General features: G+C 39.5%; 5 protein-coding genes across 6 annotated transcripts; all 5 read right to left on the reverse strand.

Moving 5' to 3' along the window:
• Positions 1 to 32: 32 nt before the first annotated feature.
• On the reverse strand, positions 33 to 6,890 carry LOC113698074 (protein IMPAIRED IN BABA-INDUCED STERILITY 1). Its single transcript, XM_027217744.2, has 9 exons — positions 5,724 to 6,890; positions 4,407 to 4,691; positions 3,943 to 4,260; positions 3,008 to 3,235; positions 2,691 to 2,788; positions 1,965 to 2,073; positions 1,380 to 1,835; positions 952 to 1,072; positions 33 to 819 (listed from the first exon to the last, which is right to left on the reverse strand). Exons 1-9 carry the CDS (start codon positions 6,174 to 6,176, stop codon positions 812 to 814), a joined length of 2,076 nt encoding a protein of 691 aa, XP_027073545.2. The 5' UTR covers positions 6,177 to 6,890; the 3' UTR covers positions 33 to 811.
• Positions 6,891 to 7,605: 715 nt separating this feature from the next.
• On the reverse strand, positions 7,606 to 11,142 carry LOC113698076 (probable WRKY transcription factor 4). Its single transcript, XM_027217749.2, has 4 exons — positions 10,450 to 11,142; positions 9,161 to 9,876; positions 8,888 to 9,046; positions 7,606 to 7,835 (listed from the first exon to the last, which is right to left on the reverse strand). Exons 1-4 carry the CDS (start codon positions 10,894 to 10,896, stop codon positions 7,619 to 7,621), a joined length of 1,539 nt encoding a protein of 512 aa, XP_027073550.2. The 5' UTR covers positions 10,897 to 11,142; the 3' UTR covers positions 7,606 to 7,618.
• Positions 11,143 to 13,564: 2,422 nt separating this feature from the next.
• LOC140004196 (uncharacterized) lies at positions 13,565 to 18,264 on the reverse strand. Of its 2 annotated transcripts, XM_072057048.1 has the most exons (8): positions 17,844 to 18,263; positions 17,602 to 17,696; positions 16,793 to 16,913; positions 16,557 to 16,675; positions 15,645 to 15,831; positions 15,391 to 15,534; positions 14,786 to 15,070; positions 13,565 to 14,413 (listed from the first exon to the last, which is right to left on the reverse strand). In XM_072057048.1, exons 1-8 carry the CDS (start codon positions 18,120 to 18,122, stop codon positions 14,393 to 14,395), a joined length of 1,251 nt encoding a protein of 416 aa, XP_071913149.1. In that variant the 5' UTR covers positions 18,123 to 18,263; the 3' UTR covers positions 13,565 to 14,392. The 2 variants fall into 2 exon arrangements, with proteins under 2 accessions (XP_071913149.1, XP_071913150.1); XM_072057049.1 differs by lacking the exon at positions 13,565 to 14,413 and having other exon boundaries at positions 14,919 to 15,089; positions 17,844 to 18,264.
• Positions 18,265 to 19,063: 799 nt separating this feature from the next.
• LOC113697837 (early nodulin-like protein 20) lies at positions 19,064 to 20,315 on the reverse strand. The gene is made up of 3 exons (XM_027217429.2): positions 20,177 to 20,315; positions 19,910 to 20,102; positions 19,064 to 19,771 (listed from the first exon to the last, which is right to left on the reverse strand). The coding sequence occupies exons 1-3, from the start codon at positions 20,177 to 20,179 to the stop codon at positions 19,419 to 19,421; spliced, it is 549 nt and encodes a 182-aa protein (XP_027073230.2). The 5' UTR covers positions 20,180 to 20,315; the 3' UTR covers positions 19,064 to 19,418.
• A 2,011-nt stretch (positions 20,316 to 22,326) lies between these two features.
• LOC113699980 (early nodulin-like protein 17) lies at positions 22,327 to 24,456 on the reverse strand. Its single transcript, XM_027220361.2, has 2 exons — positions 24,060 to 24,456; positions 22,327 to 22,918 (listed from the first exon to the last, which is right to left on the reverse strand). The coding sequence occupies exons 1-2, from the start codon at positions 24,259 to 24,261 to the stop codon at positions 22,575 to 22,577; spliced, it is 546 nt and encodes a 181-aa protein (XP_027076162.2). The 5' UTR covers positions 24,262 to 24,456; the 3' UTR covers positions 22,327 to 22,574.
• Between the last annotated feature and the right edge of the window lie 633 nt (positions 24,457 to 25,089).

Consider the following 25,089-nt stretch of genomic DNA (forward strand, 5'->3'; position numbering starts at 1 on the left):
TGCAACAAATAAAATAACGGTAAAAGTTAGAAGGGTGCAAAGACTTCTATAATTTAGATATAAGACTTTCCGTAATTTAGATACAAGGGTGTAAAAACAAGGAAAATTAATTAAAAGAAGAGAGACACAGAGAAAAAAAAAAAAAAAAAGAGCAAAAATGAACGAAAAATTACAAGGGTCATGGAAATGTTGTCAAGCAATCTTTCTCAGGTGTCAGCAAGGCAAGGGTGCAGGTGCTCTGGAGTACGTCGAGGGAGAAAAAAAAAAAAAAAACTTTACATTATCATCTCAGCGGTACAAAAGCATGAGCTTTATCATTTGTACAACACGTTGTAATTGTTGTACTTCACTGCAGGAAAGGATCAGCATCAGCAGTTGACCGTGTCTGAATTCTGTCAGCCTCACTATATCTATGGTGAATCCGAAGTTCTTCTTACGTCCACTACTTTATGTTGCATGAGATGATCCTCCTAATTATGCTCTGATGATTTGCCCTTCTCTTTTTCTTTTTTTGTTTGTTTTATTTTAATCTAAATTTGATCAACCTTCTTTGTTGATTCTTTAATCTTGAAAGTCTTTTGGCCTCTAAACTGGAGCTCGAGTCTAACAGTTGAAATGCTGACTCAAAATTAGCAGAGCCAAAAAGAAAAACCTTGCGAAGGTAGCACCATATATGTCTGTCAGCAACGAGCAGTGGTTTGGACTCCCAACCCAAGGAGTCCTCAAGAATCTCCAGGGGCAATAAAACTTCCACTACAGCCTCTTCAGAGCACTAGAATATTTGCAGAAACATGCATCCCCGGCCCTTGAATTACAAATCTGCTAGTGTAAAACAAGTCATTTTGAATCTCTTTCGTCGTGATTTACCATTCAAGGATGATTAAATACGAGAAACAAAAGTTAGCTCTTCGTTTGAGATGAAGTGAAAAATTACTCTTCAGACTTTTTTACCTCTGGAGAACCGGGATCTACGAATAGGGTGATGGATCTGACTGTCTTGCCTTGCTTCGATTCCATGGGGCTGATATGTCAAAGGTCCTGATTTAACCCGCCCTTGTTGGCTATTATAATCCTGGTGCATTCCAAATGGAGAATCGAGTTACTTAATGCGCATAAACCAGTCATACTTACATAATATATAATACATGTATGGTTAAATTCTCTTCAGCTGTGACAAAGTGTGGATACTACTAGAAACAACATATTTTCATCATGATATTAGCCATTCTAAAATCTCCTTTTTGTCTAACTTGATCATGTTGAGACTGAAGATTAGCTTTTGTCGAAATGGTTAGAGAACATCACACTGAACGATAGAGATCTGCAATTTGTCTCCTGATTTTAAGTTTTGGCAGTCATAACAAGAGAGCCCGGCTTACCATTTGCAATTCCTGATTCTCGTACATATCAGATGATTCAAAAGAATCTAGTCGATGAGGCCTCATTCGTTGCTTCTGCATAGCACGCTTTGCAATCTCGTCAGCACCAGCCCTGCTTGAGAAATCATCGTACTCTTGCTCTTCTGATTCGAAGATGGCCTCTACTTGCAGTACACTGGAATGATCAAATGCACTCGGCTTCTGAGTTCTCATGTTGGCATTACCATATATCTTTCTGGATGCATCCTGTTTTCGCCTTTTTGCCCATGCAAAATTACTTGATGCTGGCATTTCTATTGGGACCGAACGAATGCTGTCATCGTGAGATTCTTCTGTCATTTGAGAGGCCTCTGACACCGTGTCAGATGGCTTCAGAGACATCCAGGATACAGTTGCCCCTTTGCCCTTACTACTACTGTTGTTTCTTCGAGTAGCTTGAGTAATGGGATCAACCTCCTATACATATTTACAAGCAAAAATGTAAACGGGAGAATTCACTGCATTTGATCAAGAGTTCCAATATGATGTGTAATCTTGCACATTGAGAAATTAGATATGCACACATGATAATAGAAAAGTAGAGACCTCTGTTGGAACAACTTTAAAGAAGTTGTTTGGTTCTTGAGCACTTTTGCGACCTCTTCTCGTATTTCTCGAGGCTCCAGATGCTCTGACTGTGCTTCCAACCTTTTTCCTGAAAATGCAGTGGTGTATCACTAAGCATATTGGTTGTGAAAATTACAAGGAGAAAGAAACTCAAAGCTGGTTGGTAGTCACTTGTTTGTCGAAATATAGAAACCAGAACCTCCCCACTGTCTTAAGATCCTAGCTAAGCATTTCATTTCCTTTTCTATTTGCCTGGCATTTTTCTTGAAAATTGAAATTCGATTTGAGAGGCCAATAAATTCTGTTTTCCCAGGAAACATCTTCACGCTCTTGCAACTATTGCTGAGTTCTTGATTCTCTAATTCTCTAATGAAAGGATGTTGAGATTTGGACTGGCAAATTTAATAAGATGGAACTGGTTGCCAGGCAACTTGGATCAATGTGATTTGAGTTCATTGAGAAGTCTATGTAGAAGTCAAAGCAAATGCCATCGAAATGGAAAGTTTGCAGACTCTAGTGGTAAACCTAAATGCCAAAATTTCGAGGTTCAGTGGCAGTTTTGACCTGGAGCATTATGGAACGAACTCCAGAGAATATTAATTCCTTTCCTAAAATATGAACCACCCTGCAAGTATAAAAGAGCAGAAATGTGGCAACTCACAGGATTCAAACATACACATGATTGCAAGGAACAACAAACTTCACCTTTTTGCTTCTTCACGGAATTTTGCATCGATCTCTTTATTTGGAGGATACTTCGGCATGCTTGATGGATCACATGCATAAGGCTTCGTATTGAAATACTGATTGAAAGGAGATTGAGGACATTAGCTCATGTCTTAGAGGATGAGAATAAAAGATTACATGTATCGGACACTATTTGTTTATAAACTAATGATGCAAGAGGTCAATTCGATGAATGATCATATCAATCAAGAACCAAGAACTATATGCAAGATCACTAGTTTGGAAGTTAAAGATAAACTGAAGCAATATTTACCGTCACAGATGGCAAGACTAACCTCAGACTCGAGGGCAGCTGAAGCAGTTCCACGTTTTTGGGGGTCCATTGAAAGAAGGGTTTCAATGAGGTTAACTGCTGTCTTGGGGAACTCTTTACATCTTTCACGAAGTGTACTTTCATAAGGATGCTGGGGCTTGAACATGGTTGCAAGAGGAAGTTTGGACTGTTTCCAGTATTCATCAGGTGGAGAACCACAAAGTTTAAAGATTTTGTGCAACTGTTCAACCTGCATATGTAAGTAAACGCATCCTTTTACAGATGAATAAGAACGACGGGAGAATTAAGGCTGGTTAAACCTCAGAACGTATTTAATTTATATTTACACGTAAATCTATCTTTGGAATGCACTGATGTTTCCAACAGAACTTTTTCAATTCATACTATTCCAATTACAGCCTATAGAGAAGAAACTGAAATATGAGAACAGCTGATTTGGTTGTTCTTGATTTCTTGTTTTGCATATATATCACCGATTATTATCACATTTTATCTAATAATTTGAAGAAACATATCACCACTTCAGTAGATAAAGAAAGTATTTGGAATGGCTGCTGCCAGCTCACAGCCATGATAAGATGTCTTCTTCCTATCAGTAAGGCTTATGATGACTCAAGAAGTGGTTTAAGTATCAGAAAGTTACAATCTTGAAATCTGAAATCCCATTCAATGAATTACTTCCATGATGAACAGGAAGTTAGCAAGAAAAATGCAAGAAGAATCAGTAACTAACATGCAGGGAACTTTATGATCTTTATGGTTTTTCCTTTACTTTTCATTGGCTAGCAGGTATACATTCTTTTTTAGTTTCTATTGGTGATCTATCCTTTACTATCACTCCATCAACCGTTTTATGTTTGAAAAGGATCTACCACAACACCATCTTGCGTATTGTTGTTAAGATCAGAAGAGCGTAATGTTTTAGTTTGTCCTTACCTCAGTTCTTCCCTTAAGAAGGGGCCTCCCAATGAAAAGTTCTGCAAAAACACATCCCAAGCTCCATAAATCCACTGTTAGCCCATAATTTGTGGACCCCAACAGAAGTTCAGGAGGCCGATACCATAGAGTGACAACGCGACTAGTCAGTGGTTGCTTATTCCTTGCACTAAGAAAATTTGCCAGACCGAAATCTGCTATCTTCAATATTCCTTCGTTGTTCACCAAGATATTTGATGCTTTAATGTCTCGATGCATAATTCCTCGTGAATGGCAATGCTCTACTCCACTTACTAGTTGGCGCATATAGCATTTAATCTGCTCCAGAAAAAGAGAGTATACATAGAGAGATGTTGAATTAAAACACAGAAAGTTAGCTAAAGAATTATAAGAGCTTTTGGAAATGTGGGAGAAATCATTCAAAACTCAGGGGTTGTTTTACTTTGAAATAAAACACAACTGACCTGTGATTCAGTAAACTTGATGCCAGGGCAAGATAATAGACCAGAGAGATCATGTTCCATGTACTCAAAGACAAGGTATATGCTACATGATAAGCGAGACGTTATTATCCCCTCCAGTTTCATGATGTTTGGATGGTCAAGTTGGCGAAGGATTGTTATTTCTCGTGCCATAAATCTGACACTTTCTGGTTGGAAATTGTCAAAACGCACCTTCTTCAGGGCTACCATCTTACCAGTCTCATTATCACGTGCACGATACACACTGCTGTAAGTACCTTGTCCAATCTAATGCATGCAGAAGCCATCAACAAAACAAATCTTAATTTAATCGGGCATGGAAATTTATTTGCTATGAAAGTGGCCAGAAGCCAACAAGCATTCAGGTGATAGTATTGGAACATCATTAATGTCATTTCAAGTCAAAAAAAGGCTAAATGTTTAAAAGTGATCAACATGTAGTACTATGAATTGCTAGCATGGGATGTCAGATGATTATTGTAACTTCTAAACCAGGATGATCAAGGATTTCATAATAGCACATTGTCAAGACACAATGGAATGGAGACAGCTCGAAAATTGCTATCCTGACTCTTCCCTTCACTATTCTTAATATAGTTGTGATCATTTCAATAGCCGAACTTCTTACACGATGCGACGGAAGAAAATGTGGTTTCCCTAACACTTCAAGAGTCTCCAGCAAAGTGGAGATGGAGCTTCTATGAAGATATATACTGTTTTTTTTTGTTATATTCCCAGGAAACGGTGTCAAAATGTGGTTTTCCAGAGGCCAGTAAAAGTGAGGCCTGAACAGTAGCAGAGAATTATGTAATTCCCCTTCATTTTCAAACGTACTAAAAAATGCTGCTGCATGCACTGTCACAATGTGGTCTTCGAAATTCATATTTTTAGCTGAGTAATTGAGAGAATCAGCATTCGTAGTGCAGGAGATGTTGGTAAGATCTCCACGCAGATATATGACCATGCATATGATGGAAGCACTAGAAACAACGCGAATTCAAAAGGAACACGATAAAGTAGCTTGCAACACTTCACAAAACTAAAATCGGCATCCCAAAGCTCAAGCATCGGATGAAACATGAAGAAAACAGAAACACTCAAAACTGTATCTACTTGGCAAATGTACTTGACCAAGCATTTATCAGGCTCCAGCACATGCACCACATTCAAACTAACATAAGGACTCCATTTTTCATAATCCCCGCTGAGGAGAAAGATGACGTGGTCCATAACCAAATTACTAGTCCTAACGAGCAATGAGCTACCTCAAATGGAATGAATATAGACCATGATGATTACCTTCTCTAATCTCTCAAATGAATCAGACCTGAGGGGCAGCCAGCCAGCAATGGCTTCCCCGGCCACCGCAGTAAGCCAAGCGGGCCAGCCTGCGGCAACATGCTCACCTTCTGTTAACCTTCCAAATTTGAGGCTAAAGGCAGACTTTTTAACGGAGGCAGAGGAAGCTTTCTTGGAAGACCTGGAATGGTGGTGGCCTGAATGGGGGCCACTAGCATGATGCCGCACCGGTGGCGGCTGCGTTACGGATTCATCCTCCTCCTTTTCAGATTCCTCCCTAATCTCCTCTAAGGTCCCAAGCCCAACATTAGAATGAAACTTCAATGAGGAATCCAAAATAGCAGGGCGCCCATTCCCCCCATCGTCGTCCTTGCTGACAATCACATCCACAGGGGAATCAAAAACAGGCGATTTTTTCCTAGACCTGGCCTGTTTGGAGCTAATGCAACCCATGACCCCCCAAAACCCATCAAAGAAATGAATGGATCAGAAATGGGGGGAAAAGCTAGAAACCAATTCCCGGATGATCGAGCATGGCATGGGAAAATTTGTGGGGGTCAAAAGGATTTCTTCTTCTTTGTTTGTTTTCTGGGGAAGGGATCAATGACCCCTGCATCGACTCATTGGCTGCAGGTTGTGCTAACAGAAACAGAAATTCCCTGAAAAACTGAGAGCCTATGAGTTTTTTGGATGGTTGGTTGGATGGGCACCTGGGCACAAAGCCAACAAAATCTAAAGAGTGAAATATTTTATTTTATCTTAATATATTTTCTTCGAATTCCCCGCGCGGGATATGCGGACGGGTGAGAAGGGAGAAATAGAATGTCGGTCTGTGTCATGATTTCCTAACTCCGAGGAAGACTCACAAAATCATTGGTGGCTCCCAAATTCATGCAACAAGAATAATTAAATACTTCTTCACTATTTGTTTTTTTTTCTTTTTCCTTTCTAACAGTGCTGGACTACTAACTAGTACGCAGAGAATTCATTTCATTTTCTGCAAAAAAATGAAGAAGGTTGATTGATCGTCGATCGTCGCTTTGCTGCTGACGTAGTTGTTAATGCTGCTACTGTCGACTCAACTGCGTGGTCCGTCTGAGGCGAAAGGAAGAGGAAGAGAGGGAAAAGGTGAAACGTAGCCGTTAGGAAGCGTGCGTTTTAATTTATGTCGGTTGAAATTGGAGGGAGAGACGAGACGATGCTGTAGAATTTTGGACCAACTCTCCAACCAACTCCGGCTCCACAATCTGACGTATCATCCCACTGCTATATGATTGGTTGATTATAAAGGATTAAATTGCGCATTTTTGCTTTACCCGCTGACCCATTCTTTACTCCAACAAAAACCCAACCAAAAATAGAAACTCTCTCTCTCTTTCCAGACTCCTACTCGAAAAGGAGGGGGAAAGGAGAAAAAGGCCTAATGGCACATAATTGTTGAGCAAGGTACAAGTGACAATGCACATAGAACATACACACGCACTTGAATGGCCTAGAGAATTATATGGAAGTTCATCCCCTCCCTCCCTCCCTTCATTATTTACTTCATCAGCACAAGGAGGCATGCATACACCCAAAAGAATTAAAAGTTACATAAAAGTATGATTCCCATACATTTACGTGGAAGATTGAAGAGAGACCAGAAATATCGGATGAAACCCCCCCCCCCCCCCCCCCCCCCCCCCAAAACACAAAAAAAAAAAAAAAAAAAAAAGTCACTTCATAGGCTGCCTTCATCTGCTACTGATTCAACTGTTGCAAAAGCTAACACCAAAGCTGTACAGAGCTGTGCCTTTACCATTTGCACATACACTTCAGGATTACCGCTTATGCTGCAAATCTTTCCCTCCTTTAGCTGCGGCAAAACAACTGTTATCCAATCTTTCCTTTCATAATCACACTTCTCTATCTACAGAAGACTTTCTAGCTACAGGCCTTCGCGGTTTTAGCTTAGTGTTTGTGTTGACATTGTTTTGGCCGCTGTTTCTACCTGCTGGAATGTCATGATTATGTTTGCCCTCGTATGTAGTTATAACGGCTTTAGGGTCTGCTGAAGCCCTTTCAACATGTTTGCGAACGTTACATCCCGCAAATGTACATCTGTAATAACTCCTGTAGATGCAAACACAGCAAATGTTGAAAACCAAACTCAAATTAGAGACCCTCCTAAGCGAATATCATAGTACAGACTGTAATAGATGCAGAAGGAAAGAACTAGAAATTTTTCTTGCAACACGAAATATTTTCATGTCTCCTAAGAATATCATATGCATATATATATATATATATTCCTCACACCAAAGCACAACCTAACAAAATCGGCAGCAGTGACAAGAATTCTTCAAATCTACAATATAATATCGACAATGCCAACTCTCATACTCGGTTCTTACCCCCATATCATTCATATCCTCCATTTCTCATTGCAGAAAGGAGAAGAAAATGATGCTTCTCTCTTCCAGCCTACGTTCTCAAATTTGACAAAGGGACTCTCTGATTAAACAGGGCTGATTTGAAGCAATAGTAAATATTACAACTTGACTACTAATTAAGCAATTCATTTCTTAAGTTGAGAGAATGAATTCTTTTTTCACAATAAATGAGCTGAGAGACGAAATCGCCAAGAATGAAGAAGAAAAAACTAATATTCATGAAGTGTTCCTATGCACACTTATTACATATATAACCAAAATTATTCTACACCCGATGATGAAGTAACTCAGCACCTAATTCGAGATCCTAAAAATTGTAAATGCATAAAGTATGAGAAAGGAAAGAACAAGTGGAACCAAGTCAAGGTCTGACATTTTGAAATATCTAACTGCAACAAACTTTTGTCACTAGCTGCTTTTCATTTTAATTAATTCCTTCTCTAACGCTCTTTACAGAGCAACAAAGTGAACATTAAACTCGGAACCCAAAGATATTGACAGTCAGAATGATACCCCACAATGCGTTTCTCATAACCATTACGTAAAACCCACTGAATCTTACCACAGGCAAAGAAAATGTGATCCCCAAATAGACAGCACCCAATATATTAGCCTTCTTAGTAGATAAATTTTTGCAAAGATAAGCTGCACTAGGCTTAACATGCATAAGTAGCTATTGTCATCTAGTAGGCAATAAAAAAATTCACAAATGATGTAGGATAAGAGTCCCACCTTGGATGAGGGTTTCCCTTGACAACTTTCTGTCCGTATTTCCTCCACTTGTATCCATCATCCAAAAGATCAACTTCACTTCTTGTCTGCACAACTATTTTTGGTTCTGTGACTGTTTTATGCAATGGAGCTGGAACACCTGCCCCAACCTCTGTGCTCCTGCATAGATGGAAGATTAAACAACCAATAAGAAGGCACTTTTTCCATTTAAGATTTTCCCTTTACCATCTTGGAGGGTAATGCACTATCACAGACATGACAAAGATAAATTACCTTCTCTTTGCATTTGGTTCATCATCATCATCAATATCCTCATCTATAACTGTTGCCGAGTCTTCCCTCTCATCCTGTTCGCTGGCAACAGGAAATTGCTCAGATGATAACTGAGTGAATGCCTTGTGTTTTAAATTATTCGGGTGAGAAGTTGCAGCATCATGTGTAACTTCAGTCTGCCATCGCGAACCAGATTCAGGGTTCACCTCCGAGCTCATCATCCCATTCAGACAAGAATTATCTTTTGCTCGTGAATTGGGCTGAGGCAATTCATGATTGTGCTGTCCTTTATATGTAATCTCAGTTACTTGACCATCACTCGCCCGCTCAACCTTCTTCTTGACAGGACAACTAGGATGCGTGCACTTGTAGTAGCTCCGAGGATGTTCTTTTGCTTTAACCAGCTTCTGGCCATATTTCCTCCAGTTGTAACCGTCACTAGCTGGTTTATCAAGAGCAAAGGAAACGGTTTTTTTATCAGATTGAGATGCTTCTAATGGAACCATCTTCAGAGTCTGAGGTTCTGCCGGTATACTGTGCACCTCTTCTTGTAGGGTTTCACTAGGCAGAGAGGATGGCTTAAGCTCCGCTGCTTCTGCAGAAGCTATAGCTGAGGCACGCTGAAAATCAGCTTGAATTTGAACAAATGACTGGGATAACGCAGCCTGAGCTGTAACATGTGCTAGAGCCTGCTGGTGGGACATTCCAAATGGGCTCTGCAAGTGACAGGAAAAAGACTATATATCAACCTAAGACCAGTGCGGACCTTTTGTCCGAATCTAGAGTAAAATGACAGCTCAACTCTAAGTAGAGCTTCCCATTCTAAATTATAAACATGATAAGGCTCTAAGGAACTCGCTTTACTTTTTTTGTTTTTTTCCTTTTCGCTTTCCTTATTAGAATGGAAAGGGCGAAAAGTAAGCAGCTCGGGGAAACAGTAAGAATCAAAACGAGCAAAGACCCTTAACCTATGGACCATATTCGATTCTCATCTACTTGTAACTTCAGCAGTTGCAAACAAAGACGCAATCTCTTTATCCCTAATTTCCATAGATAAATTCGTGTTCAATCAAGATACAACAATGTGAGAATTGATACTAAAAAAAGTGGGACTGTCCACGCGGCAGGCAGTTACAAGTGATACTAATGGTTACAAAATTAATCGTGAGAACGCGCATCATCATTTGATTTAGAAATCCATGAATAAAGTCTCAAAAGACGTATATCACAGAAAAAAAAAATGTTCAGAACCATTTACATCAACTACTTAACCAAGTTAGCGGAAATACCTGAAGCGGAGAAAGAAAACCAGGTGAGTTGAGAAAGCCAGAAGGACTGAGGGCAGGAGGGACCAAAAACAAAGGAGACTGAGCCACCACCAATCCCATCGGCCTATTTTGCTTATACCCCGACCCCTTATCGTTCCCAACTCCAAAGTTGACATCTTTAGCGGCATAATTCTCAGTAGAATAATCCCCGGCGGTGGCAAAAAAAGTGGGCTTTCCAATAGGGGAAGCCATGGCTCCGGCAAGCAGCTGAGAGAACGAGCAGGAATTGGAATCAGGGGAAAAGATATTGGACAAAAGGGTCATCGGACCTGGGCTGTATCCGGGCATAGACCCACTGGTGAAAAGGGGTTCAAAAGGAGCCCGAGGTGGCACTGTAATCGTTGGCCGCCGCTGTCCTTTCGCAGCAGCACCACCACCAGTCTCGGTCGCCATCTCCGTCTGACCCATACTTTTGTTTTTGCTGATTCTTGATTTCACCTGTGTAGAAAGAGTTGAAGAAGAAGCTGAAGCCTAGCCCTTTGCGTCCTATCTGTACCTACGCGAGTGTAGATTATACTACAAGTTGAAGCTGGTGTGCTATATAAAAAAAGAAGAGGAGAAGTTAGTTGCTTTCTTGCTAACTTGCTATCGGCTAATAATAAGTAATAATCCAACTTGGGTTGAATTGTGAAAAGATTGCGTGTGTCCTGAAAAGCCAACTTGACCACTCTCTTTCCTCGCTGCATTTACATATTTGTATCCTGTTTTGAATTGTTGTCAACTGCTGGGACCCGTCACCGCTTTTCTAGCTCTTTTTTTTAATTTTTCTTCTCCTGTCCTGTGAAACTGTGACGTACAAATAAAGACCATGAACGATGAAACTGATGTAAATCCCGCATTTTTTCCCACCTGCTGTCTGGGCACTGGGCTTTCTATTAATATTACTCCCTCCGTCCCATTTTTATAGTTCTGTATTTCTTTTTCATCTGTTCTAAATTAATTTAATTCACTTTTCAATTAAAAAATGTAATTATATTTTAATTTTTCTAAAATATCCTTATTCAATGTAAGTAGTTATTACTATAAATCTACCCCATTTAATGAAAGTTGATTCTTTTTTTACCATCAATTGAAGTTCCCATAAAGTTGTATCATATTTAATGTGAAGGTATTTTAAGAAAATAGCAATCTAAATTTACTTTTCCAACAAAATTAACTACTTTTTTTTAAACTGTGTAAAAAAAAAGAAATAGGACTATCAAATGGGACGGAGGGAGTACTAGTCTTGAGGAGAGCATCGTCAATGTTAAGGTCTCTCATCATTTCCAAGTAATATGTCAATATTAGACTCTTTAACTCTCTGTTTTTTTTTAAATAGTTTAAGCGAACAAATTCATTGTTGCAATGAACTTTGGTGTGTGTAACTGTGTATTGATATCCACAAAACTTTTATTTAGAGGATCATTGCAAGTCGGTGGCTGGCGTGTTCTTTTTTTAACATGCATGAGTCCAAGTAGTTGGCTTTATAACATGCATGAAACAACCGCGCGGCAAACTGCAACGGATCTTCTGTTCACACCCCGTGCCATTCTCTGTCTTATATTTTATCATGTTGCTATTTTTTCTACATAAACATTATTATGTTTTAGTTTTTTTTTATTTTCTTAAGATGCAATAACTATTAATTGAGTAAAAAATAAATACAGCAGTTTCAAGAAAGCAATATATAATAGAAAATTTAAAAAATATAGCATACTTGCAATATAACTGCTTGTAGTACGTACTTGCATGAATACCATGAAGATTCATTACTGTAGCGAAGTGAGATGGCTACTATACTATGGGGTATGATTTTTTCCTTCTGTAGTTCTTTTGAGGGAGGTTGGGGGACTTTATATTTTCGGAAGATCTTTCTGTAGTTCTTTCTCAAGTCACTACTGCGTAGCAGAAACGAATTGGAAAGCTGCGTACAAAAAATGTCATTTCCATACACTACTGTATTCCATTCGTATAAACAGAGCCAGCCGATAAAGATCTTACAAAGCCATGAACGTGAAGGAAATAATTATATTCAGTTTTGTCGGCAGTTGCTCTTTATTGGTTTGCTGTTGTTTTAATCAACGAGGGAAGTAAGTAGATGGCAGGTTAGTGCTGAATCATGGGTTATTTTAGTCCCTAAAAAAAAGAAGTAAAAAGATGAAAGAAAATTGGATGTGATCAATCGGTGGCCAAAAGGTACGCATTCGAGTCAATTGTTGCCCACCTTGGAATTGGATGGGATACCCGTTTTGAGTTGAGCGTTGAAAATGGTACCTTATGTCTTCACTTTTCTGCACCGGGACTGTGCCTCGACACGTCACAGCAGCCACCGTGAGAATTAAGTACTAACTAGCTACTTGTTGTAATCACAAGGGGTCACATGTAGTCAGTCAAACCAAATGCAATTTCGGAACAAAAAGTCAAACATTAAATCAAATAAAAAGAAAAAAAAATCCTTCCTCTTAACTTGCTTTATTAATGGATTTCTTTATAATTTTTTATTAGTTCAAAAAATATTTATGCATTAGGAAGATTAATTACAAATAAATAAATAAAAATGTACCTTTGCTTGCATGTTCTTTTAATGAAAAAAATTTTTTTAGTAAAGAATCGAGTTCAAAGATTAATGGTGACATTTTTTTTTTATTCTTGAAAAAAAAATTAACAGTAATAATTAAGTAAGACAAGGTTGACAAGTTGGATTATTTTTAAAAAAAAATGAACTTCCATCTAGGTTAGTTCCACAATAAATGTAAAACCGTTTAATATTTGTTCGGTGACAATAAAAAAATAAACGTAAAAGACAGCTAATCATAGAAGGTGTCGATCTGTCAGTCAGTCATACGCAGCCGAGGCAATGGTAGCGATGCTCTCAGCAGGTCAACACCGGGCCTTGCTATTTTCGGACGTCATTCATTCATTTATACGGCTCTTGCGTTCAGGTTACGTATTTTGTACATAAATGCGTTGAATTATCGTACTCCTATTTCGTTTTGCTTTCCTTTTACTCTGTCTTCTTCTGCTCTCAATATGTTATTTTATGGGAAGGGATCATTATCCAAGTGGCAGAACAAAAAAAAAAAAAAAATCATCCAAGTGGCTGAAAATGCATCAACTACGGAGCATATAATTGCTCCACCTATACTACTCCACTTACATACAGATAGGCAGCTTGTTTCTTCTTCATCCATTGGGCCCTCAAACGTGCACGGATTTCTTTAAGATGGATGTGACAGAATGGCAACGGAACACCCACCCCATCCCACACAGGAGACCCAACTGTCTAGCCTTTGCGACTCGCGAGCAGCTAGCAAATTGCAAGTCCTTTGACAATGATGTCGTTGTACGGGACTCGCAAGTAGGATAGGATACTTTGACGCAGAATTGTGACTGCTAGTAAAAAGTGCATCTAGATTTTGCACATCTTGTCAAGACACTCCAGATACAAAAAAGCCTTTAACCCATAACATAACCAATTGCAGGAGATCAAAGGAGGGAGCATTTTAACGTGAAATAATAGGGACCCGACCTGAACCAGGCATGCAACATTTGCCTCATCCCCCACCTGGACCACAACACGGCTTCTAAAACTTTTATGGCATTGTCGACGTGCCATTCACAAAACAGCTACCTAACCACACACGCAGGCACCCACATTTTATCGCTGTGGCAACTATTGAAAAGCGCCATTTCATATAATCCATACTCGAGAGAAAAAAAGAACAAAGCCAGGGCTGACCCAAAGTCCTTGAAAGCCCTATGTATAGATGACCCAAACTTCGAAAGCATGTTTAATGCGATCGATAGGAAATTCTCTGTTTTTGCATTTTCTGGTTCAAATCTTCTGAATGTAGGTACTGGACGGCAAGGATTACTGTAATTCTGCTTGCAAAGGGCTTGTCCAATGTAAACTGGCAACATGATTTCAGAATCCGGGAGTACAAAGCTGCATTATCCAAGATGATTGACGACATAGGAAGGCAAAAAATGGGCAACTTGATTTTCATTAGCCACGATAAAAAAAAAAAAAAAAATAGATCAAGTTTAATTTATTGACTAGGCACCTCTCACTACATAATCCACATTTTAGAACTTCAACTTGTATACCCATTGATCATTTTAAGCACTAACAGAAATCTCCATGACATGATTTGAAACATATATATATATATTCAATTCAGACTGCATCCGTTATTTTTCCCAATGAGAAACCTGTATATCAGCTAGCCAGAAATACGCTATCACATCCGTAAATTTTTGAATGTAAATCCCCTTCCTATTTAATAAGTATCTAGAAAAGAAGCATCAGTAATCATACTCTGCTCTCCAAGAAGTAGGTTGAGGAGACAGCGAGGCCTTCCACGTCATAAGTACGGACCAGTCTCTGTCTTTTTCCAGGTGACTCGAGCCAGCAGAACTCCAAGTGGAACGATTTAGATTCTTGAACACACTTTGCCACGTCACATGGGCATCCCATGTACATACCCCCAGGCAGTAAAATCAGCTGGAAACCTCCGTCAAAGGTAACCAAATTCTTTGACATGGTCCCCGTCCAATGTACATTAGTAGTAATATCTCTCCCCTCCAATGTCGATGCAATATCCTGTAGGAAACAAGGAAAACTAACAAACTATTTTTAAAAAAATATATAATCCCCGATTATGTCAGGAAAACAGAATCATTAAAATTTAATGATATTGCACATTTTTTATCGGCAGAAAATAGCATACATAAGGTTAACAGAAATAAGAGCAGAAAGATACTGGTTCAAAATAGATGAAGAAAGCAGATATGTTAATACCACTCCTGTTCTTATTTGAAAAGATTTCTTTGAAGAGTGATATATCTTTTGGTTCTTTCACCTAAAACTCATCTCTGTAACTTCCACATCAAAAGAAATAGCTTTGAAGTAGCGCAGCAAACCTGGATTAGTTGACCATCCTTATTTATTTCAAGTACAGCCACAGTGTCAGCTCGAGCAAGTGTTGCTCCATAAACACCACTGCGCTTTGTGATAGAATGCCCTTTCCATGTACCCAGAAAAGGCTTAATCCTGTCTCCATAATCCTAAAGCCAGACATGATTGGATATCACGAGAATAATAAAGGAAAGTCAAAACCCAAGAACTGAAGTTGTAATATGTACTATTCAAGCTTCACTTGGTGACTCGAGTCTACCTGAGAATCATCAAAGGTAGGTGGAATAGGTGCAGTGCTACCTCTATCTTCAAGGAAGACAAGGAGCATATCCAGAATTCCTTTTGGATCGATGACATGGAAAGCTCTTACTCGCCGATCTTTCTCCAGTGAATATAGGCAATTCTCACATACAATAGAAGGTTGTCTCGAGGGAAGCTTTAGATTTCTGTGGAAAAGCAAAACCAGTGCAGGGACAGTTGAGAAGGGTTAGCACAAAAGGATTGCCACAAAACCCCAATGTCAAGCATGTTGGTAAGTATCCATGAGAATACCAGCAATAATCCAGAAAACCCTCAAGATCAAGCATACTGGTAAATATCCATGAGAACAGTAGCATAGATTTTATCGAATAGTCCCCAAATGAGCAACAATCTGAGTACTCAAATCATCAGCAAGCGTTTAATTGCACATAATTAACAATTTTCAACATTACACGCGACAGCTTTCTTTAGTTGTCTGACTTAGATTGAGTCAAAAAAAGGGTCTGATAGTAACTTTTGGTTCCCTCGTCTCCATTTATATGCATGACCAGGCATTAGGGGATGAGCAATGCAACCAGGGATGATTTCAGGTGTGTAACCACTCAGATTTTCAATATCAGGAGGTTAGTTGCATTCTTGGGAGGATTCACAAAGGGGTGATACTTCTATCTACCTATCACCAAGAAGACGGTAAGAGAAACTTATACGGAAAAGAGACACGCACCTGTGCTCTACTATACCCAATTATTGTAAGTTAGTGAGTCATGCACCATGCACATGCACATGCACAAGCAGCTGGTTGCAATTTGCAATGCATAAAAAGCAGCTTTTCAATTTAAGAGGCACTATACAGAGGAGAAGCAGGAGGGATGAAAAATGAACATGACAGCACCGAGAGGAATGCACTCACTTGGGTGATTCTTCTCCAATATCATCCTCGCCTAACACCCCTTGTCTGAGCACAGTTTCTAACATTCCAGCAGTCTGGTACCTCAATGCAAATGCCCTCTCTTTGGGGAAAAAACCAATCTGCAAACTAAGTTCAGTTGAATCTCAATAGAAGCAAACATATGAAAATAGTGTGCCACAGCTCCATTTAGAATAATAAAGTACGAAATTGACAGTATCAGGATTGAGAAGGCTTACCTGCTGATATTTATCCATAGTAAACATGTTGATCTCTTTGATTTTGTACTCAGACCATTCTGCCTCATCATCATCAATTCCAGAAAATGAAGTCGTTGATGGAGGTTGTTTGATGTATAACCTGACAATTTAGTCATGCGGTTAACAAGGTCATCATAATGGATTAAGCTATCAAACTTTCCATTCATCGGACTTGGGTCATGCCTAATGTCGTTTCATGAGGCGAGTAAATTTTACAAATTAACCAAATATATGAGCTTATACAAGGACACACATTGTGCATCTAGAAAGTTTTGAGGCAAAAAAAAATAAATCAATGATTAACTAAGCTACCTACCTGATTTCGGAGAGGCAATGAAATTTAAAGTCTTAAAAGAATTGTGAAGTAGTGCATTAGATATCTTTAGTTAGAATTCTCCCAATCTGCCACTGAAGAGGCCATGAGAGTTGACAGAATTGCAATTAAATCTGTGATCAACTTCAGCTCTTTCTAAGACTGAATCAACAAGTCAGTAGAGCATAACCAATGAACCACAAATCATGCGGCCTAAAAAATAAACCGTCGAGAATGAGAATGTCACTTATGTAACCAAAATTCAGTTAACGAATCTGGAAAGCATAATCAATGAGCCAATAATCCGTGTGAATTAAAGGCATTCCACCTACCTAAACCACATCGTCAAAACAGTGTCGGAAGAATTACGAGGAAAAGAAACAAATTGAAAAAGTAGAGAGGCTTAGTGATTGCAGCAAAGGTACAAACTACAAACTAAAAATCAGTAAATTAAAAGCTAAAAAAAGAAGCTTACGTTTGAATCAAACTTATGAGTTCATCTTCGCCATAAGAACCCGCAGCAAGCTTGGTACTTATTTTATGCATCAAATTCCCCTGGCTATCAAATTGCTGCAAAATTGAGAAACAGCAAAAAGTAGGGGTTGGGGAGAGAACACGGTCGTGAGACAGACTGAATAATGCATTGCATAGGGGGTAAGTCGAGAAAGAAATCAAGCAAAAAGAATTATATATAAATATAGCAGTAGTAATACAGACGTGGAAAGTGCCGGTCCAGTTCCCAAAATTGAGGTGAATAAATCGTTGAACCGCATCGAGGCTCAAGTGTACTTCTGGATTGGGTTGTGCGGACGACGATGGTTGCTTCATGGATTGAGCAGCTCCGGCGATGGATGTCCGACGTGAGGAAAGGGGTTGAGAAAAGCGTGTTGGAGCAGTGGGAGGCCATGATTGGGGAGGGAGCTTTCGGGTTGGAGATGGATTGGTGCGATAATTAGGTGATGAAGTTACTGAGACAGGAGAGGCAGCCGCTGCCATTCAGACTTTTATACTTTGGGAGCTTCTTCTCTTCTCCTTGTTGCTGCTGTTTTTTCGTCGCAGCCGCAGCTGATTTCATGAATTCATTTTCTCTTCTCTGCTTTTGAGTTCTGTCCCTCCCTCCCAAAAATCTTATCCCTTGCTTTTGAGTTCCATCACCATTTTTTTTATTTAAAAAAAAAACTATTTATTTGTTATTATGTACTGTTTTCAAGGTTTGTAAAATCGGGATCCTACGTAGGATCGATTTTAGTTTCACAGGATCGGATCGTAGAATCGTAAGATCCTATCAAAGGCTCTTAATTGCAATTAAAGGTTGCAATTCTTTGATAAATTACAAATATACCACAAATATTTTCATTTATTTGCAAAATGGAGTTTCGTATTTCACAAATTTACAAAAAAATTGTAGGATCGTACGATCCTACCGATCCTACGATCCTACGATCCTACGCGATCCTGCACGATCCTGAACGATCCTGCTACGATTCTATGTGCGATCCTGCAAAAAATTAATATGATTTGCGACTCTGCATACGATCCGGATCGATTTTGGTTATCCGGATCGTAGGATCGTCGCGATTTTGACAACTATGACTGTATTAGTATTTTGCAAGTACTACCTCTTTCCTTCTCATGTTTGGTTCGATAGAAGATTATCTAAGCCCGTTTCCCGAAAAAGGTGCAGCGGATCTACTTTTTGTCTTTGTATTCTGTGCTATTGAGGGCCAAAGGCCCATTACATATTGACTAACTGGGGAGTGCCAGCCGCTCCACAGATCTCTCGGCCCAAAAGCTCTTCAAATGTTAAACCCAGGAGCTAAACCTCTTGCTAGCTTGGCTGAGTGATCTGCACACGTGTAAATCTCTTCAAAATGCTGTAAATTTTATAATATTTGAAGTATGCTTCCTTCTATTGGGCTAATATGTGGACGCTAACATGTGGAGGCTAATTTGGACATCATTTTTAATACCAAAAATTGGGGGATTTTTTTTTTTTTTTTTCGATACGATAGCTTCCTACACTGCAGGGAAGAGGAGGACTTGAAGAGTTCATGGGATAATTCGAAGGAACTGAAACAACACCGGATCAAATCAAAGGCGCACATGCATGAGGGGATGCGTTGGGTTGGATTTGGTATACATAATTGCAGTGTTCCTGGGCGGAATTGGCTTCAAGCAATTAAGGTTTGAATTTTACTTGGAAACATGAGTAGTAAAACTACTGATCCATTCATACCACGGGCAAACAAGAACTAGGTTTCAATACTTGCAATCCCAAATAGGAGGGAGAGGCTAAAGTCGGTGAACGGTGAAAGGCGGAGACCCATGACACCAAATTACAATGGCAGCAGCAGAAACCATGGTTAGAGCAAGCAGGTTGCTGCTGGTTGTTGTCATGGGGGAACCATTTTTGGGGGTGGGTTCAGGTGCGGGTGGGGATGCTTCAACAACATTAATAGCCACCTTCATGCCACCGTAACAATAGCCTCCGCCGCAGAGGAAGTAGTAAGGCCTGGCCTCTGTGAGTTGGAATACGTCTCTCCCACCCCTTGTAATGTTCTGTATGAAACCATGGTCGTTGCACAGCTCGTAGTTTGTCCGGTTCACCTCCAGCACGTTGTACATCCTCTTATCGAATCTGAACACTGCAGAAAGAAACCAGTTTTTCGCTAGAATTATATGTCAAGAGCGCAGAAAGAAACAACCACCACAAGGGGAGCAAAAGATGGAAAACAAAAGGAGAGGTAGGGAGACAATTTTATGAGAGAGTATGGTATACTGACTGAGCCAATCTCCCACGCAAAGCTGCTGCTGAGCGGCCCATTCGGTGTAGTTAACGTCCGGTCTCCAACCAGGCTTACCTCCAACCTGGATGAGTCTGCAGGAAGCGCAGGTTAGCGTTGCCGCCGCCACCAACAGCCATAATGCACCACCCCTTTTGCCCAGCATCATGATGATCAAACCAACCAAGAACCACTGTCAAAAGAGAGCAAAATAATGAAGGAGGCCGTTATGGAACTAGAACCATTAGATTTGATAAGTCTACGTACCATTCCTCGCGTTGATGGATGGTGCCAGCTAACCGTAAATTAACTTATTCCGCCGGATCGACCTCGAAAAATCAGCAAATATATACAAAAGAAAAGACTAGTAACTAAGTAAAGAAGACCCCAAAAATGCATATCTGGCACGAAGAAGAAGAGATGGCAAGTGGCAGATTGGCTGGTATTTAACAACCAACCAGCCATATAGCGAGCGCAGTGACTAGGATGCTTAGCTAAGCTGAGTGGTGACCCGCTGTTGGACTCTCGCTTGCATTTTTCACGATTTCTGTTTTGCTAATCTTACCTTTTTGGCCTTGATTAATCACCGTCGCCCACTTGTACAAAGCTGTGCGATACGACAACCCGTTGGCGTACCGGATCTCCTTGCAAGTACTGCCGGACCAGCAGCAACATTGGGGTGAGCGGCCAGCCGAACCATTAGTGCCCAAAATTAAATGTCGACTCTTTTTTTTTTCTCTTTTTTCTGATACGATAGCTTTCTATATTATAGGAAGGGGAAGGACATGAAGAAATTATAAAATAATTCGAAGGAGACTAAATCACTATCGAATCAAAAGAGTGCACTACGCATCTGCCTGAATTTTTTTAAACAAGACCACATTTAATTGTGGCAAATTACCTCCCACCCCACCAAGCCTTAATGTATTAGCGGTGATCCAAAATTAAGCGTCCACTCGAGGTGTAGAATTAAAACTTTTATTCTCCTTTCTTTCTTGGCAGATTGATGTATATCTTTGTTTTGGAAGTTGTAAATAAATATATTAAAAAAAAAAGGAAAAAAGAAAGCAAAATAAAAGGTTTAATTATTTGAAGAAATCAAAGCAAAAAAAAAAAAAAAAAAAACTGTGCACAAAATATGATCAAAGATTTCAACATTGAACAAGTCCACCCACAAAACCTTTGACTGATTTTACTTCACAGGAACTGCATGCATGCATCACTGCTTTCATCAAAGGTAGAACAAATGTATGCTAGAACAGTTGTTTTCTACACACTTTGTTTAATAGATTGTGCGTGAAATGAAAAGTTTGTTACAGAACATATTACAAGAGGAGATATTTACAAATTACAACGAGGAAGATAGAAAATTGGAAGAACAACCAACAGAGGCTTTCAGTCACCTGCGTCCCATACGGATCGAGTCCAGGTGCTAAAACCGCATCATGCAGTGAATTGTTGGGCTCGATCTGGGGCGGTCAATTAATCTTTTGAATGGACAGCCCAAATTAAATGAAGCTCAGTGGACCAATCGGCCGTTGATTGCATGCTGCGATTGATCGTCTGCACTGCAGCAACAAGCACGCACAATTCGGATCCCTCCGGAAAAGTAATGGGTTGAGCGGTTTAAGGGAGTGAATACAAGTAAAAGATCTCGGATTCGAATACTTCCAGTTACACTTCAAAGAAAAAAAAAATTTAAACCCGTCCCAACCTCAAAAGGAAGGCAATCTACAAATTCATTGAACCAACTATCCCTCGGGCCGTTGGCCATTACAAAAGATTTAAATATTTGTGAAATGCCAGATCAGGATTCAAATCTTATTTTTCATCACTTTATCACTAAAATATCCTTTGAGATCACAAATTTGGTTGTCACTGGCATATCCTTGGAGTCATAATTTTGGGGTTAAAAGCTCTCATATCACAAATGTTTGGGAACAAAATTTCAATACTCTCCTCCCAGAAAAGAAAGCAAATTATTTGGTTGCCTGTTCTATGGAGTTGACGATTTTACATTTCAGAGACAACCCTCACATCAGATGGTACCGCACGCCGCATGCAAAGATTCAAGAGTCATATCCCGTGAAAAAAATTACTATGTTTTCCGTGAACACGTCTTTCTATCACATTTTTACCTCACATACATCAAATCGCTACAATAACTTTTTTACAAAAAATTCAGAAAAATGCAATCCAAACAAGGCACTGTTACCGTAACCGGGAACAATTCCAACCCCGATAATTGACGGAACCAGGAATAATTAATTTATCAAAAATGGAAAAGCCCGCCCCCATGATTTCCCTCCCTCGTCTCGCAATCATCCATCCATACGAGCCATAATCATACTACAAAGCACGCGGTCTATGGACCAATGCAAATAAGCAATCCATCACTTGCGGCGCAGACAAAGATCTCCGCAAATCATGCAGTTAAGTCATTCAATACAACATTCTTTAATCAATTTTGGTCAACATACTCACAGACTTCCAACATCAACCGCCTTGTTTGATCTGAAAAACACTATTAACTTTCAGGCCAAACTATGCAATGGACAAATAAGAGATTGTTGGAAAAGGAACAATCGAAAACAGCCCAATCTTGATCCCTAATTGGATCAGAGAAACGGCTAAAATGACAAACATTTGCTCAACTTCTGTTTGATCACAAGCGTAGAATAAAGGCATCCCATAAAGCAGCAGCTGCAAAAAGAGTTGGTATGAAAACCTGGCCTCTGCAAGTGGACAGCAGCAGACATGGTGAATCACTCTTTTGAGGCAAGGATGCTGGTGGGGGAGGTAGATTTTCAACATGAATTGCTACCTTCACTCCTCCATAGCAGAAACCCTTTCCACTGATGAAATAATAAGTCTTAGTTATGTTCAGCGGAACAACATCCCTTCCTGCTCCGGTCGTCCAATTCTGAAGAGGATGATCTGAATTGCATGAATCAAAATCGGTCTTGTTTACCTCAAGCACATTCATCTGGTTCCTATCGTACACGAAATCTGGAGAATAAACAAGGAACCATCAGAAAAGAACTATCAGACGGTATTTTAACCTGCAAAAGCACAGTTTATATGGCTTCTTCAATATTGACCTTCAAAATGAACTACAACTAAGTGTGCCACATTGATCCAAAGCAGCTATCATTTGGTTTTTCTAATTGCAGATGGGTCCGGATCAGAGACATGAAGCAAAATGCGGTCAGCATGTCTCACTGGATCTGATTTATCATGTTCTTCCTTGCATATATAAGCAACGCATTTTAACATGCTGCCTCTCGTCATCATCGAAATTAACATTTAGGACGGTTCCGCGAAGTCGAGCCTTAATTAAAAAACTCGGGAGAGCGAATCTCAATGGGTGAAAAGACAGGAAAGAAAACCAAAAAAGGCGTTCACAGTCATGCTAATATTGGCGGACTTCGGACAATTCCATTGTATAATAAGGAGAAAGGAAACGAAAATGGACTTAGAGGAAGACTGGATTTCAAGGGAATTCATTTCGATATCAAGGTAGGCCAGTCAAGAAAAAGAATGGATCTTTAACCAAATAAAACAGTACACTGAAAGATAGGATGAAGGAATAAGTTAATATAGGATGAAGGAAAATGATACAGTAGCAGTTTTGAAGAACAATGAATAGGGAATCACTGAATTGAATCAAATTCAGGAGAAGATCAACAATTGCAAATAGAAGTAGTAATTGAATATCCCAATTATTGCGACTCCATTGAAGGACTTGCTGTGACTAAACATGTAAATAAAAAAACGCCAACGAAAACACTTTAGTTAAGCTAAAGTAAAAGAAAATAGAAGATCCCACTTTTTTAGGTAACTGAGAAAAAGTAATGCAATCTCAACCGCATCTATCCAAGGACAATAAGAACCAAAACTTTCCGTCACTATGAATATCTGGGGCAAGAAATTGCTGATTAACAAGTCGACCTGCATCTCATCTCAGCAAAATATCCCAAATGAAGTTACAACAGCATACTAAGAAACAAGAAATCAGCTCAATATCAAGCTCCGCATTCTTCTATGCAGGAACAGAATTGGTAAAGTAATGCTAAAAGGCAAGCATGTTATAAGGCAAGCTCAGCTGGAAAAAAGTACTGGATCTGAAGAGAGAAAGAAATTTACTTACAAAGCCAATCACCATTGTAGAAATGTTTGCCTTGAGCCCAGATAGTGAAGTTAACATTAGGGGCCCAACCACCCATGTTAGATCCCACAATGTAGCGAATAGATGAGACTTGAGGCAGCATCACTAATAACACGGCTGCTGTTAGCACCGCCGCCGCCATTGGCCACCCAATACCCCTACTCCTCAGGCCCAACCCCTCCATTTTTCCTCTTTAGTCTTAGTTTAGCAAGTAAGAGCACTGAGAAAAGCTCCGTATATATCCTAGTCGAGTACAAAGTAGAAAGAGAGAGCTCATGGGCTAAAGATGGATAGCTAGCTGTATCCGTATTATTTTTGGGGTATGCGTAGAGGGGATTGATACGAGACAGGCTTTGGTACAAGTAGATTCCAGATCTATATATGTCTAACCGCCGCAGATTTTTATTGTTATCTGGGGTCCGTGGGTTAAGAAATAGTACGGCATAATAATAAAAATAATCCACGACCCACTAAAATTTACTGCTAACTTGTATTCTTGTGTCACCTGCCTGATCGAAGTAGTTACTTCCAGTTGGAGGCAGCCCTGTTCAAACGTTAATTCCAGCTCATTTGTCAGTGGCATCATTAGGGATGTTTCGCGAATCGATCGCGAGCGGCTCGAATACGAGTTCGACTCGAGCTCGTCAATATCGAGTTTGAGTCGAGCTCGAGCTAATTAAGTCGATCTCGAACTCGAATTCGAGCTCAAAAACATTAAGCGCGAGCTCAATTATATATATATTTTTTTATTTTTTATTTTAATAATAAAATTACATCTATATCTCTAATATTTTATTATTTATTAAAAAAATTATTATTTTATTCATTTTTAAAAAAAATAATTATTTTTTATTTTTAAAAATAAAATAATAATAATTATTTTTTTATTTTTTAAGCTCGAACTCGAGCTCGATATTTTGAGCTCGTCGAACTTCACAAAATTAACTCAAACTCGGCTCGTTTGCACCCCTAGGCATCATCCGTCTTCTTAGCAGGGATTTTACCTTTTCCT

The sequence above is a fragment of the Coffea arabica genome, chromosome 7c (assembly GCF_036785885.1).
Source record: "Coffea arabica cultivar ET-39 chromosome 7c, Coffea Arabica ET-39 HiFi, whole genome shotgun sequence".
Taxonomy (NCBI): domain Eukaryota; kingdom Viridiplantae; phylum Streptophyta; class Magnoliopsida; order Gentianales; family Rubiaceae; genus Coffea; species Coffea arabica.

Coding starts and splice junctions, on each gene's coding strand:
- LOC113698074 (XM_027217744.2), bottom strand. CDS start 6,176: ATGGGTTGCATTAGCTCCAAACAGGCCAGGTCTAGGAAAAAATCGCCT. Junction 2,074..2,690: donor TTCCGTGAAGAAGCAAAAAG/GTGAAGTTTGTT, acceptor CTGCATTTTCAG/GAAAAAGGTTGGAAGCACAG. Junction 1,073..1,379: donor AGAATCAGGAATTGCAAATG/GTAAGCCGGGCT, acceptor GGAATGCACCAG/GATTATAATAGCCAACAAGG.
- LOC113698076 (XM_027217749.2), bottom strand. CDS start 10,896: ATGGGTCAGACGGAGATGGCGACCGAGACTGGTGGTGGTGCTGCTGCG. Junction 9,047..9,160: donor GAACCAAATGCAAAGAGAAG/GTAATTTATCTT, acceptor CCATCTATGCAG/GAGCACAGAGGTTGGGGCAG. Junction 7,836..8,887: donor AAGGGAAACCCTCATCCAAG/GTGGGACTCTTA, acceptor TTGCATCTACAG/GAGTTATTACAGATGTACAT.
- LOC140004196 (XM_072057048.1), bottom strand. CDS start 18,122: ATGGCAGCGGCTGCCTCTCCTGTCTCAGTAACTTCATCACCTAATTAT. Junction 16,676..16,792: donor CTATGGATAAATATCAGCAG/GTAAGCCTTCTC, acceptor CTTAGTTTGCAG/ATTGGTTTTTTCCCCAAAGA. Junction 14,414..14,785: donor CCTACTTCTTGGAGAGCAGA/GTATGATTACTG, acceptor TGGATAATGCAG/CTTTGTACTCCCGGATTCTG.
- LOC113697837 (XM_027217429.2), bottom strand. Junction 19,772..19,909: donor TTGCGTGGGAGATTGGCTCA/GTCAGTATACCA, acceptor TTCTTTCTGCAG/TGTTCAGATTCGATAAGAGG.
- LOC113699980 (XM_027220361.2), bottom strand. CDS start 24,261: ATGGAGGGGTTGGGCCTGAGGAGTAGGGGTATTGGGTGGCCAATGGCG. Junction 22,919..24,059: donor CTACAATGGTGATTGGCTTT/GTAAGTAAATTT, acceptor TTTATTCTCCAG/ATTTCGTGTACGATAGGAAC.